The sequence below is a fragment of the Bos indicus genome, chromosome 13 (genome assembly GCF_029378745.1).
Source record: "Bos indicus isolate NIAB-ARS_2022 breed Sahiwal x Tharparkar chromosome 13, NIAB-ARS_B.indTharparkar_mat_pri_1.0, whole genome shotgun sequence".
Taxonomy (NCBI): domain Eukaryota; kingdom Metazoa; phylum Chordata; class Mammalia; order Artiodactyla; family Bovidae; genus Bos; species Bos indicus.
Genome location: NC_091772.1, coordinates 61156754 through 61169089, shown reverse-complemented (window position 1 = coordinate 61169089; position 12336 = coordinate 61156754). Strand labels below are relative to the sequence as shown.

The following is a 12336-nucleotide window of genomic DNA, read 5'->3' as shown; positions in this document are numbered from 1 at the left end:
ACAAGCATCCTGGCATTGCCATCACTTGATGCCCTTTCACGAAGCCAGCTCAGGACCTTTGTGTGTGTCTAGCAACATCTGTGGAATGAAGGGGGACCGACTCCTTTCCCTTTGCCCTGGCGGCTTCCGAGCTGGGAGCCGCAGTCCACTGAGAACAGTCCTGCTGTGCAGCCTGGAGTACAAGAGACTCCCTTTGGGAACGGTGCAGATTCTGGAACAAGCTCCCAAGGACCTGCAGGACAAGGATTCTTCCTTGGAGGGTGCTGCCAGCTGAACCTGGTTCTCTAGCAAATGGCCTGGAGACTCCTATAGGTTTCTCTTTGTATGACCTCTGGAAACCTAGCAGTAGAGCAGCCAGCACAGCACAGACGTGTTTCTACTTAGAGACCGGCCAGGTCCCTCCCAAAGGCTCCACAGTGGCCCTACCCAAACAACCCAGAGTGATGTGAGCAGCGGAAAAGTTCGGTTCTGCATGCAGCCTGGACTTCCATGATGCTGGCAATGGGTTTCTCACTACCACTTTCAACATTATTACTGTTTTTGCAACTACTGGACATAAGGAGATTAAGGAATAGTCCATAAACCAGCTCAAAATTAAGCATATACATGCAGAAAGCCCTCCTCTAGGAAGACTGGGCGCCACCTGCTGGTGGCAGGCCCAGCTTTGCCCAGGTGCATTCACCCACCTGAAAAGGTGCAACCTTTTCTGAGTTTCAAGTGGTGGCTCAGCTTGGCCCCCTTCCCTCTCCCTTGTGCTCACTTTCTACAAGGGACTGAAGAATGTCTGAGTAAGGAGAGGGTGGGTAACAGCGAGAGCAGCTGGGATACGGAGACCTGACCCGTGGCTGATAAAAGTCGGTGGCAATGAGGGCTGCACCTGCTGCTGGATGCCCTGGGAGCCACCGAGGCCAGCCAGTCTCAGCACTCCCTCCACACTGTCCCCGTCAGCCCCAGGCAGGAACGACCACTAGCTTCAGGATGAGAAACGTTGCCTGGAAAGGTCAGTTTCCTTGCCAAGACCACTCAGTGAGAAAGCACTAGGGGCGCCACCAGGACCTTCTGGGATTCCACCTCAGCCTGTGAGTCACACCTTCCCCACCCTCTCCAGGCTCTCTGGGCACTTAGAATCTCAGAATGTACAATGCAGATAAAATCAGAATTGTTCCGGCTGCTGTTGGGTGGAGGGTCTGTGACCTGAGGTACCCTCTTTGGGCTCCTCCAAATGGAGGAGCCCTAGAGAATCTCCTGCCTGGGTCAGGGAAGGCCTCACTTGTAGAACCTGAGGACTAGGGTTCCTAAGTGGCTTACCTGATGTCGAAACGCAGCAGCAAGGCAATGAAGATTCCTGCGGGGAGAAAACCAGGGTTAGATGGAGATAGGGAAGAAGCATACAACTGACAGCTGGGTCCCAGCCTGCCATTCTCAGCCACAGAGCAATCATCAGGGGACAAGGTGTGGCTGAGACTGCCAACTGCCAGCAGAAATCCTGTTTCTCTACCTTCAGTCCACCTGGAACAATGGGGAAGCCTCACTGGAAGAGGGAGGAAGTGGCAGAACTGTTCCAGGTAGACTGTTTTGGCCTGGGACCACACTGATTGGCACCTCACAGCACCATTTGCTGTACCACCCGGGGTGCAACCAAACATTTACAGGATGCTTAGGCACTAGATGCTGTAGGCAATACAGTGGGAGCAAAACCTGGGGCGGGCATGCTGATCAAATGTTAACAAAGACCAGTGTGAGACTGTAACTGTGAAAGGGTGCTCCTGTGTCATGGCAAGGTCTATCATGGCATGAGACCCAAGCTGGGGGTGCTGGGTGGGGAGGAAAGAGGGCTTTTTTGAGGAAGTGACACTTGCCAGGGAGAGGGAAGACCATGTGCAAAGGTCTTGAGGAAACAGAGCTCAGGAGGTGTGGCAGGACAGGCTGCAGCCCAGAGTAGGAGATGCTGGGGGCCGGATCTGCCAGGCAGGGCCCCGTGGGGGCGAGAAGAGTTGGGTCTTTATTCTAGGAGTAAGGGGACACTTCTGGAAGTGTTCTAAGTGGGAGAATAACATAAAAGATTTCGAAAAAGACCCATGTGGCAGCTGTTTGGTGGGTGGGAGAGCGCAGAAGCGGACACTAGGAGGCTCTGCAGGAGCTCAGGTGGGGACAGTGAACTCTGTCCACCCACTGCACTCCTATTTGCACTTTGAAATCTGGCCTAGTCATCCCCAGAAACCTGAGTCCCTGAGACACAGCCACCCAGTCCAGCCTCGGTATGTTGCACACACATGGCCATCCCTGTGTCTCTCCCTGACTTGTCTTTGGGCTCAGACACAGCAGGGCTGAACCTCATTTGGTTGAGAGCAAGCTCTTAGGAAGCAAACATTCTATGCTGATGAGAAGCACCGACTGGCAAGATGTGATTCATTTCAAAGAAGAAAATGATTTAGTCCCCAGCGAAGACTACAGCTGGGAGCTGGTGGGTGGTGAGAACAGACAAATGCTGCCTTTCTGGAAACAAAACTAGGAATTCAGTGGCCCCTGGCAGCTGAATTCTACAACTGCTCTTCAACTAATCCACAGGTCAGAGCTCCCAAGAGCTTCTTCTACTCATAATACTGCATTTGATTCTTAAAATAACACCCCGCAACCTATTCTTCCTTCAAGATTATCCCTGAGGATCTGAGAGGATGCAATAAGTCACACCAACTGTGACTGTTGGAAGACTTCTGATACATACAGGGATTGATGGATATGCAGAGATGTCCTGTGCAGGCCTGGAGCCCAGCACCACCCAACAAGGACGCCTGGGAAGTCTGTGGGTGCCTGGACAGACCCTGCTCTGCAGGGCGAACCGAACACATTTCTTCATCCCTGATGGGGCTTCTTCCCTGCCTCCCAGCACCACAAGCTATGGGGACACCTGGATTCAGGACCATGCATGACCTCTTAGGCAAGTCTCTCTTAACCTCAGTTTCTTCATCAGCAAAATGGAAATACTCTCTACCTCATCGGGCTGCTAAAAGTAGCAAAGATAATATATAAGAAAACACTGAGCATACTGCTTGGCAAACACCAGGTGCTTAACAAACGACGGCTCCAGGATCGTGATCTTACTATGGTTGTTACTGCATAAAAGCGGTTTTGACAGCATCACCTTTCTTTGCAGTCAGATAGACCTGGTCTGAGTCCTGTCCCTCTTGCCGGCTAGTGTGTGAATTTACGTTAAGTCCCTTCACCTCTGAGCCTCAGGTTGCTCACTGCTACGAGAGAGAAAGCCTCTGCTTCACCACCATACGTATCATAAAAGGAAAGTGTCACACAGAAGTGCCTGTACACTCCCGCTCACTAGCAGGATGGCTATTACTTCCTACACTGGAAAACAAACTGGCTTTTAATTTGTTCCAAGCTTTCTTCTTTTAAGCAAACACCAGGGGTGCTTCTAACCCTCTGACCCGAGCCTCTGTGACTAGGGAGTAAGAATGCTCTTTGGGTGTGCAGCACCTCTGTCACCGGGCCTAGGTCTTCCAGGCACACAGCATCCAAGTCTCAGCCGTTTTAGCTGCCCTGAGAGAGGCAGCTCAGCTTTGCCCAGTTTCTTGACCAGCAGTTTGGGCTGCAGGCCCCCAGGATGCGTGCCCATGCTCAGGCCCATACACAGGCGTACCTGTGCCCATATCCACAGGCGTGCTGACTAGCACCCACACACATATGATGGACCCAGAGGCCAGGTCGTGTGGTCAGGCAGGTGCAGGCCACTGGTCCCTCTGCTAAAACTGCAGACACAGGAGCACAGCTGTGTGCCCCGTGTCCACGCACAGTGCGTGCTCTCCCTGGTGTCCTCCCAGCACTGGGGAGAGGGGGGCCAAGGAGACTGTGGCAGTTCTAGCACACCTGTGTCACCTGTAAACGCTGGGAAGGGTGTGTGTACGTGCAAATGTGAGGGGCCCAGATTCCTTTAAGACTGCCACTGAATGTGCTTATATTTCAATCTGTCATATACATTTATTTCTGCAGCTCTCGAGTAATGTCTGTTCACCCAGCCAAGCTCCATGAGGGCAGTCTTGCTCACCACCATTCCTCCGAGGGTCCAGCCCACGCCTCTGCTCCATGTGTGCTGAGGTGGACCCCCTTCACCAAACCCTGGGCAGGTGATGATGGGGGAATCGCACAGCCTAACCCTTCCTTCTTCCCTCTCCTGGTGAGTGAGACTGTGTTTCACAGGACGACTCCTTCTCCATGGAATCCCCTTCCACCCCCTGCACTTTGGCCCCTGCCCTGGCCCCGTCACCTGGAATGACGATGTCTCCGAGTCCCAGCATGGCAAAGTTGTCCGCTTCCAGGCCCTTCTCCAGCAGGTCCTGGGGAAACACCACTGGAGGGGGAGGCAGGGATGTGAGGAGCTGGTGAGAGCCAGCTCATGCACTCCCAGCCTCCATCTCTGGTGTATGGAACTTACACACTTGCGTTGCTGGGTGGGAGGATGGGAATGGGGAGTCAAGAGGATGCTGACGAGCTGAAGGGGGGTGTGTCCATCTGGAATCACAGCTAGTTAGAGCAGGAAGAATCTAGAATCATCTAGGCTAAAGGTTTAATGCCTTTACTGAGCTATAACTTATCACATGTCATACAATTTCAATGCCTTTTAATAGCCAGAACTCTTTGGTTAAATGGGACTGACCCCAAAGCCCAGCATATAAAAGATGAAAGAGCCCACACAGTGCTGGCATCTAATAGGCTTTCCATCTCACCACAGGACATGTGGACAGAGCCTTGTTCTGAAGAAGGAAGAGCTTGGGCTACAGGCTTTCTGTACCTGTTGATGAGGAGGAGGCTGCTGCTGCTAAGTCACTTCAGTCGAGGAGGAGGCTACATACCTACAAACCCCTTGCTTATAGCCCCTTACTCAGAAATCCTGCTGGCCAACTTGTTTGGATAAATACAGATTGAGGAAAACGCCTCCCTGTATGTCCAGTTATGGCAAGGGGCAGCTGTAACTGGATTTCACCCAGACAGCCTTGGAGCAGAAGTTCACCAGTTATGTGTGGGCTTCAGGGTCAGACTGTGTGGGTCTGAATCCTGGATCTGCTGTGTGACTTTGTACAGTTTACTTAACTACTCTGGGCCTTAATTGTCTCACCTGTAAAATGGGTATAACAACCGAACTGACCCTATAGTGTTGTGATGAAGATTAGGTTATTTGAACACACCGTTAACTTTAACTGTTACGTCTTTACTAACCCAGTCCTGCTTCTGTGTGAGGCTGCCCTCCTAGGTGATGAATCAAGCATGGTATAAGGCTAAGACAGTCAGGACAATCTGGTCTCCGAATTCCTGACTTCCCTTCAGCTAGGGGTGGTCATGTGACCCAGCTCCAGCCAATGGCATATAAACAGAGGTAAGACGGGTGGGTTCTGGGCCAAGATTGTGCTTCCCTAATGAATCGGACAGAGTCCTTCCCTGTCCACTTTTTCCTGCCTTGAATACAGTCACAGCGATTTACAGCCCTCCTTGTCTGAGCCTCCTAAACCTGCTATCATTCAATCCTGAGTGGCAGATCTGGAAACCTACAGAGATGAAGTCTCCCCACTCAGGCCACACAGCCAGCACGTATCAAATATGGGATTCAAATCCAGACTTTCTGACTTCACTAACTGTCCACTTAACCACTCTGCTAGACTACTCCTAGCAGTAGAGGGCAACAAGCTTTCCCCATAAGACAAAATCCCCAATTCCAAACACCAGAAACCAGAGGGGACTGTCATTTCCCTGTCCAGAGTCTTCCAATGGCTCATTCACTGCCCACTGGGCAGCAGCCGGGCTCCCTGACATGCCATCCTCGGCTTCCTCAAATCTGGCCTCTTTTCTGCTGCTCCCCTAAAGTCACCATGCTCCTTCTCCGATTCTCTGCTCCTTTCACGCATTCTTCTGCTTGCAGTGCTGGCCTGAAGCTGTTCTCTCTTTCAAATGCCCCTACTGCCCCTTCACGCTTGCTAAACGCATATGCATTCTTTGGGACCCAGGAAAGCTTTCCTGACCTGTTGGCTGGGTTCATCCATCACAGCACGTGAGGCACAGTTGCTCTTCTGGCTTGGCCAGCATCTGTTCTCTTGCTCTGCACGACTGCCCTCACCTTACACCCTTGGTTCTGGGAGGCTGCCAACTCAAAACACTGCCCCCAAGCACTGCAGAAGGCGGTGACCCTGTCCTCTGTACCACTCCCAATGGGAGAACCTAGTTCCTGGGCCCGGAGAGGCCCCATGGGTTCATCCAAGCCAAAGCTGGGAGGAACTTTCCTCTGGGGTCACTGAGCCGCGACCCTGTGCAGCATCTAGGAGCAGCCGTGTGACTGTGAGCCTCTCTCTGGCTCACGGAGAGGACCCGTGTGCAGCTGTGGAGTCAGACCATGAGGAGCACAGCTGCTGCTTGGCTCTTGGGGCCGGCTCCATCCTGACTGCCCAACAGGATCCCCCTTCCTCCTTCCATCATGTCTGATGGATTCCGTACTCCTCTTTGGGTCTCGCGATGCCAGGGAGTGGTTCTTGATAGTCTAAGGCTTAAACCCCAAGCTCATCATGCTTTTCTCATCCCCCTCTGATGAGGAACAATGAACTTGGGCCTGTGACCTGATTCTGGCCTGTGAAATACGAGAGAGGCTGCAGGGAGGATTCAGGAAAAAACATCCCTCTCTGATGAAAGGGAGACATAAAGTTCCCCTTTTCTGCCCCTGAACATGCTGAGAATGGTGGGGTGGAGGACTGAGGTGACCCTGGCTCTTGGCGATGCCACCGATGGTCATAAACCCAACTCTAGATGCTCCGCCACCGGGCTTGTTGCCGAGTGAAAGGACAACATTTCCACATTACAGAGGTCTGTAGGTGAGGTTTCTAATATTTCTAACAATGGATACACTGAAGAACACAACCAGGGAAGTGTGAGAGGAGTGGGGCAGACAACACCTGCTGGTTATGTGTTACAGGGATCCAGGGAGGGGGCTCCAGGTCTTGATGTGGGGGTGTCCTCCTCTGGAGGCCCCGCCTGCCTTGCCACAGGCTGTTTTAGACACCGCTCTCTATGACCAGCTGGCCAGAGGATGGCTGTGTGGGAATACAGCCGACAAATCAAAGAGAAGGAAACCAGGCCCTAGACACCAGGGAACTTGGAGAAGAAACAGCTGAGGGAGGGTATTAACTGAATCAGGGACCATGCGGGAATGCGACACCAGGGTGGGGGCAGACGGGCTCCCCATGGTGGGGTGGTCACTTACATTTTATTGGTGCCTCAAAGGACTTTGCCACTGTCACCATCACATTGGTGCCAAATACCTAAAAGGAGAAGAGAGGAGTCTGGAGGGAAGTGTGTGCAGATGGGAAGGAATGGCTGTGCGTGGCTTTTCAACAAGGGGCTGCCTGCGATGGGCGGGAGAGGGACAGGGAGCCAAGAAGGGTTCCAGAGCAGATGTAAAGTTGAGATGAGGCAGCCAACGACATGGCTAAATGGACACTTCCTGGGGCTCCTTGTCTGGACAGCAATGAGGGGCAAGTCCAAGGAGTTAGGAAAGGATCTCTGATGCCCTGGCTGGGCATCCTGTCAGGTCAGGGCTCTGTCCTTCCCAAGAGAGGAAGTCCTCCAGCACCACTCATTCAGGGGTGCCTCTCAGCAAGGGTGGCAGGTCCCTTAGCCCAGCGCACAGTCTCTGTCCTTACGGTCAGTGTCTTGCTCAACAGTGTCCACTCTTCTGCTTTAACCACCCCTGCCTCAGCTGTTCTGAGCCTCAACTTGCTTGCTGGAGAGACATGGGATAAGCAATCCCCTGCCGGGCTCACTGTGAGGGAGAGAGGACGGCTGGCAGGCACAGGGCAAAGAAAGGTGAGCTCTCGGTGAGCAGGGGTGGGACTCTGCTCTGTCATCTACTTCACAGCCGAGGGCACTGCCCCAGAAAGGACCTGATCTAGGGCCTTACCTGCAGGTCAAGGTGGCTGCCCTCCACCGGACCTCCTGTGCGTCCCTGCCCGACTCACCCAGAAGATGTCGTAGATGAAGAGCCCGCCCAGCAGGATGCAGCCGGTGCTGACGTTGTTCAGGTGCAGGAGCTCCACCCCGTTAAGGGAGAAGGCCAGGCCGAAGAGGTTGTTGGCAATCCAGTGCTGGGGGAAGGCGAGAGTGAGGCCACCTCACCGGTCACCACCTTGCCCCTCCAGCGCTCCAGCACCCCCCGCAACTGCCTAGGCCCTGGCTACTCACCTTCCTCAGCAGGTACCAGACGCCAACGATGCTGCTCAGGCCCAGGCACACCAGGTCCTTGGTGTCAAACTCATAATTGATGATCTCTGGGCAGAGAGGCCGGGTAAGTCCACTCCCCGGGGCGGGGCTGCCCCTCCCACCTGTCAGCCCCTGGACGGAGGAGGGCATGGCTGTGGGCTCCGTCAGAGACCCACAGGCTGGGGGTGCTCACTGGAGCCCTCCCCAACCCCAGACTCTCCAATTTCCTAGAGGAGGGAATGGAGGCCCAGAGGGAACCCAGGCCTGACGCAGGGTCAGTGGGAGGTGGTCCACGGTGCTAGAAGCCCACGCTCTGCACTAGCAGCTGGGCAGCCAGCTGGGGAGGCGGCTCCCTCTTCGAGTTTTAGTTTCCTCATCTGTAACAAGGGGATCACAGGGCTTCCCTGGTGGTCTAGGGGTTAAGACTCCACCTTTCCACTGCAGGGGGCGTGGGTTTGATCCCTGGTTGGGGAAGGTTCACATGCCAAGAGGTGTGACCAAAGAAATAAACACAAAACAAAAAAATGGGGGTCACAGCACCTCTCTGATAGGACTGCCATGGGGAGCAAGTGAGGTGGTCCTTACAAAGCACTCAGCACAGAGCCTGCATACAGTGGGTGCTCAACCAATGCTGACTGCACTGAGCCCAAGGCCCTTGCAAGGTCCCAGTTCATTCAGGAATCTTTCTACTCTGCCGCCAAAGGAGTCAAGAAGGTTGCTGGTTAGCCCTGTGTCACCAGTAGAGGAGGAAGCAGGTGAGAGAGAGAGGCCTGGAGAAGTGGCAAGCGGGAGGCCCTGAGCCTGCTCTGTTGGGGAGCCTGTGGCAGACATCCTGACGTTAGACCCCTTCTCCATCATCTCCGAGTGTCCTACTGAGGAGGCCCAGAGAGGTGGTGGAGCCTGCCCAGGGTTACAGAGCGCAGGCTTTCCTTTCAGATTCCAGACTGTAGTGGACTGCTGGTTGGCCCCAACCGTTGTTCACCCCTCTGTGGTGACAATACCCTGATGGAAACGAGGCCAACTAGCTCTCAGCCACATTTTCCAGCTTCCCCTGCAGCTAAATGGGCCTGCGGAACAGCTGCCTCTCCGTCCTTTGGGACAGCCTGCAAAGCAATGGTGTGCTACCCTGGACCCGCTGACCCGAGTGCAGCAGAGCACAAGACAGGTGAAAACCCCCATGGTCACTGACTGGGCACAGATGCCTACAGATGCACAAAGGAATCATATAAAATCGCTGCTCTCCAGGGACAAGGCAGCGTGTGCTGGGCACATCCCCAACAAGTGTGACATTCACAAGCTCAGACTTGTACACAAAAGAGAAATACCTTCCACCTGTCCAAGCTGTTGATAATCCTGTTACAGCAGTCGAACCCACACCCTAACTCACTCACAGGACCCAGGCTTTCCCCAATTCCCTGTGGCTTTCATTTTTTTCAAAAGCCATGGAACCTCCTTTTCAAATCATAGCTAGGGAAGTAATCACACTAAAAACAGACATGATAAAAATAGCTTCAGGAGCCGACTGTTTACTGTTTACTGAGCCAGGCGCTGTGCTGAATGCTTTCCACTCATCACTTACTCACAGTCCTAACAACATGCTTATAAGGGAGGTACTACATTATGATGCTCATTTTACAGATGAAAAACCAAAACAAAACCAAAAAAGCCCAACAAAACCCCCCAAAGCTCAGAGAGGTAACAGTGTGCACCCAGCGGCAGAGTGGGGATGTCATCCCAGAGCCCACCTTGCCCATCACTTGCTGTACCGGGGAGTCCCAGTATCGGAGAGACAAAGGGGAGGGGAGGGAGCGGGAAGAAATCCAAGGTACGGCCAAGGCAGGGGGTGGCGGCAGCACTGACCTTCCTTGTTCTCCCCAGAGCCCTGTGTGAACAGCAGCTGGTACTGTCGGTTTGGGAAGTTGGCTGGAAAAAACTTATTCATGAGAGGGCTGAAAGGAAAGATAAAGCAGGTTGGCAAACAGAGCCCCTGTGGGGGTCCCACAACCCCAGACATTTGTTTACAAGCTGTTATCTCCCAACAACCTCACAGGTGCCCTGAGAGGTAGGTGTTATTGTGCCCATTGTAGAGATGTGAAAACAGGCCCTCAGAGGGCAAGTGACTGCCCAGGGTTACATGGGAAATCAGTATCTTGAGCTGATTTGAGACCTGAACCTAGCCTCTTAGTTATTACCCAAGAAACACAAAAGAGGCAGACTTTCACATAAAACAGTTTTTAGGACAGCAATGGATTCCAAAGTCTGGTTTATCCACAATCTGTATGAGAGTCCCGTCAAGAATGCATATTCTGGCTTAAGCCTGCATAGGGTAAGTCCTGACTCTTCAAGGAGACCCGCTGAGTCTAGGCAGACAGCAGAGCTGAAATAAGGGGCCGACTAGTAGCCCGGTGAGATCTGACTCTTTAGAGTGAGAATGCCTGGGCCCATATTGCTGAGGCGGCTGGAAGGCCAGCAGCTGAGAGGGGACCATTAACTGCAAATAGCCCCAGATAAACCACATCCTTGCCAGCTCCCTGCCCAGCCAGAGGCAGTGGACCTAGCCTGGTCCACAGTAAAGCCATGATGCACAAACTGTGGGCAGACTCATAAGGGAAATGAGATGCATAGCCCTTTCTCCTGGGCTCAAGACAGAGAGGTAGATGGTGAGGTGGCGTGAGTTTTGCTGTTGACTCTAGAAGCAAAAAGGTAAACCCTCTGTCCCAATTTCTCAGAAGTCTGTTTATTTCAAGCGCAATCCAGGTGTGTGCAGTGTGACAAATCAAAGCTGCAGTTTCCTTTGCGTTCTGAGGCTACTGGAGACTTCCCATTAAAATGGCTATCTAATCACTCTTTCACAGGTAGCCTCTTGTGTGTGTGCTTGGAACTCAGTGACTCTTTGCGACCCTTTGGACTGCTGCCCCAGGCTCCTCTGTCCACGGGATTTTTTCAGGCAAGAATACTGGAGTGGGTTGCCACTTCCTTCCCCAGGGGATCTTCCTGACTCAGGGATCAAACCCCCCCCAAAAAAATCCTTCTAAGTGTCTGAAACTACTTTAATATGTTTTTTAAATCCTGCAAAAATCTAGCACACTTTAGCAGTTAGCAGACCCGAAAGCAAGCCTGAGTTGACTAGTATTCTTCTTGAGGGGATTTGTTTTGACCATTTCCTTTAATTATCCGTTTCCCAGAACACTTAGAGATGCTGGCAAGCAGCAATTCCTTCTGGATGATTCCTTAACTATTATATAAACTGTGCCAACACAGATAAAGCGGGAACAGTATAAGCTGAATTATTGTCACCTCTAATTTGAGTAATAACCATGCTGTCAGTTTCGGAATACAAATAAAAGGAATTAAACATGGGAAGAAAAAAGACTGCATATTCCTGGATTCCCTTCCAGATCTATTAAGTCAGATGACCTGATGGTCACCCCACTCCATAATTTGCCAGGCCTGCGATTTTTACAAACTCGGCTGGACTTGATAAGTGAGATGAATCACAGCCCCTTGGGCGAGAGCGGGCTCACATTCACTCCTTCCATGGGGCCTGTTTGTGGCTCAGGATGGGCTTGGCCTCGTCTCTGGAAGCATTCTGATTACTCAGCATGGTCTACTTCCTGGCCTGGCAGGGAGCAGAGACTTTCTTTTTTGGATTGCCTTCAGAACAGAACGGAAAACCAGGGCTTTTGGCTCAGTCTGGGTCTGGATACTAAGCAGTATCGTGGAGCAGACACAAACCGGGGTGGCCCAGCCCTGATGCTTGCTCTGCCACATGAGGCCCTGGGCTCACTTCAGTGCATCAGTCTCTCTGCTGAATGTGGGGATAATACCACCTGATTCAAAGAGCTGCTGTGAAAGTAGGGGAGAGGGAGAAGTTTAGCCCAGCGTTAGATCCTCAACAGGGGTCATAAGTACTCAATGTCTATCATCGCAGGTGGTTGAACTTGAAAGCATTCAGCAATGCCAGATCAGACTGATGACTGATGGGGCAGGCAAATCCACAATGGTGCTCCCAGCTAAAGGAAAATGGACCCAGGCCAAGGGGTACCCAGGGCACAGAGGTAAAGGCAGGGAAAAGGGAGCTCTCTAAGA

At 52.6% G+C, this 12336-nt stretch overlaps 1 protein-coding gene across 7 annotated transcripts in view; it reads right to left on the bottom strand.

Moving 5' to 3' along the window:
* The window catches only part of HM13 (histocompatibility minor 13), a 38948-nt gene that overhangs the window by 8950 nt on the left and 17662 nt on the right, over window positions 1–12336 (bottom strand). For all 7 annotated transcript variants that reach the window (XR_002182009.2, XM_019972206.2, XM_070801455.1 and 4 more), the window contains 6 exons: window positions 10108–10196; window positions 8230–8315; window positions 8007–8132; window positions 7253–7310; window positions 4277–4360; window positions 1309–1345 (listed from right to left, as the gene is read on the bottom strand). Coding sequence is in view for 6 of the 7 variants with exons in the window: in XM_019972206.2 (XP_019827765.2) it covers window positions 1309–1345; window positions 4277–4360; window positions 7253–7310; window positions 8007–8132; window positions 8230–8315; window positions 10108–10196 (480 nt within the window). In the remaining variant the exon portion in view is untranslated. The remainder of the gene's footprint in view (window positions 1–1308; window positions 1346–4276; window positions 4361–7252; window positions 7311–8006; window positions 8133–8229; window positions 8316–10107; window positions 10197–12336) is intronic.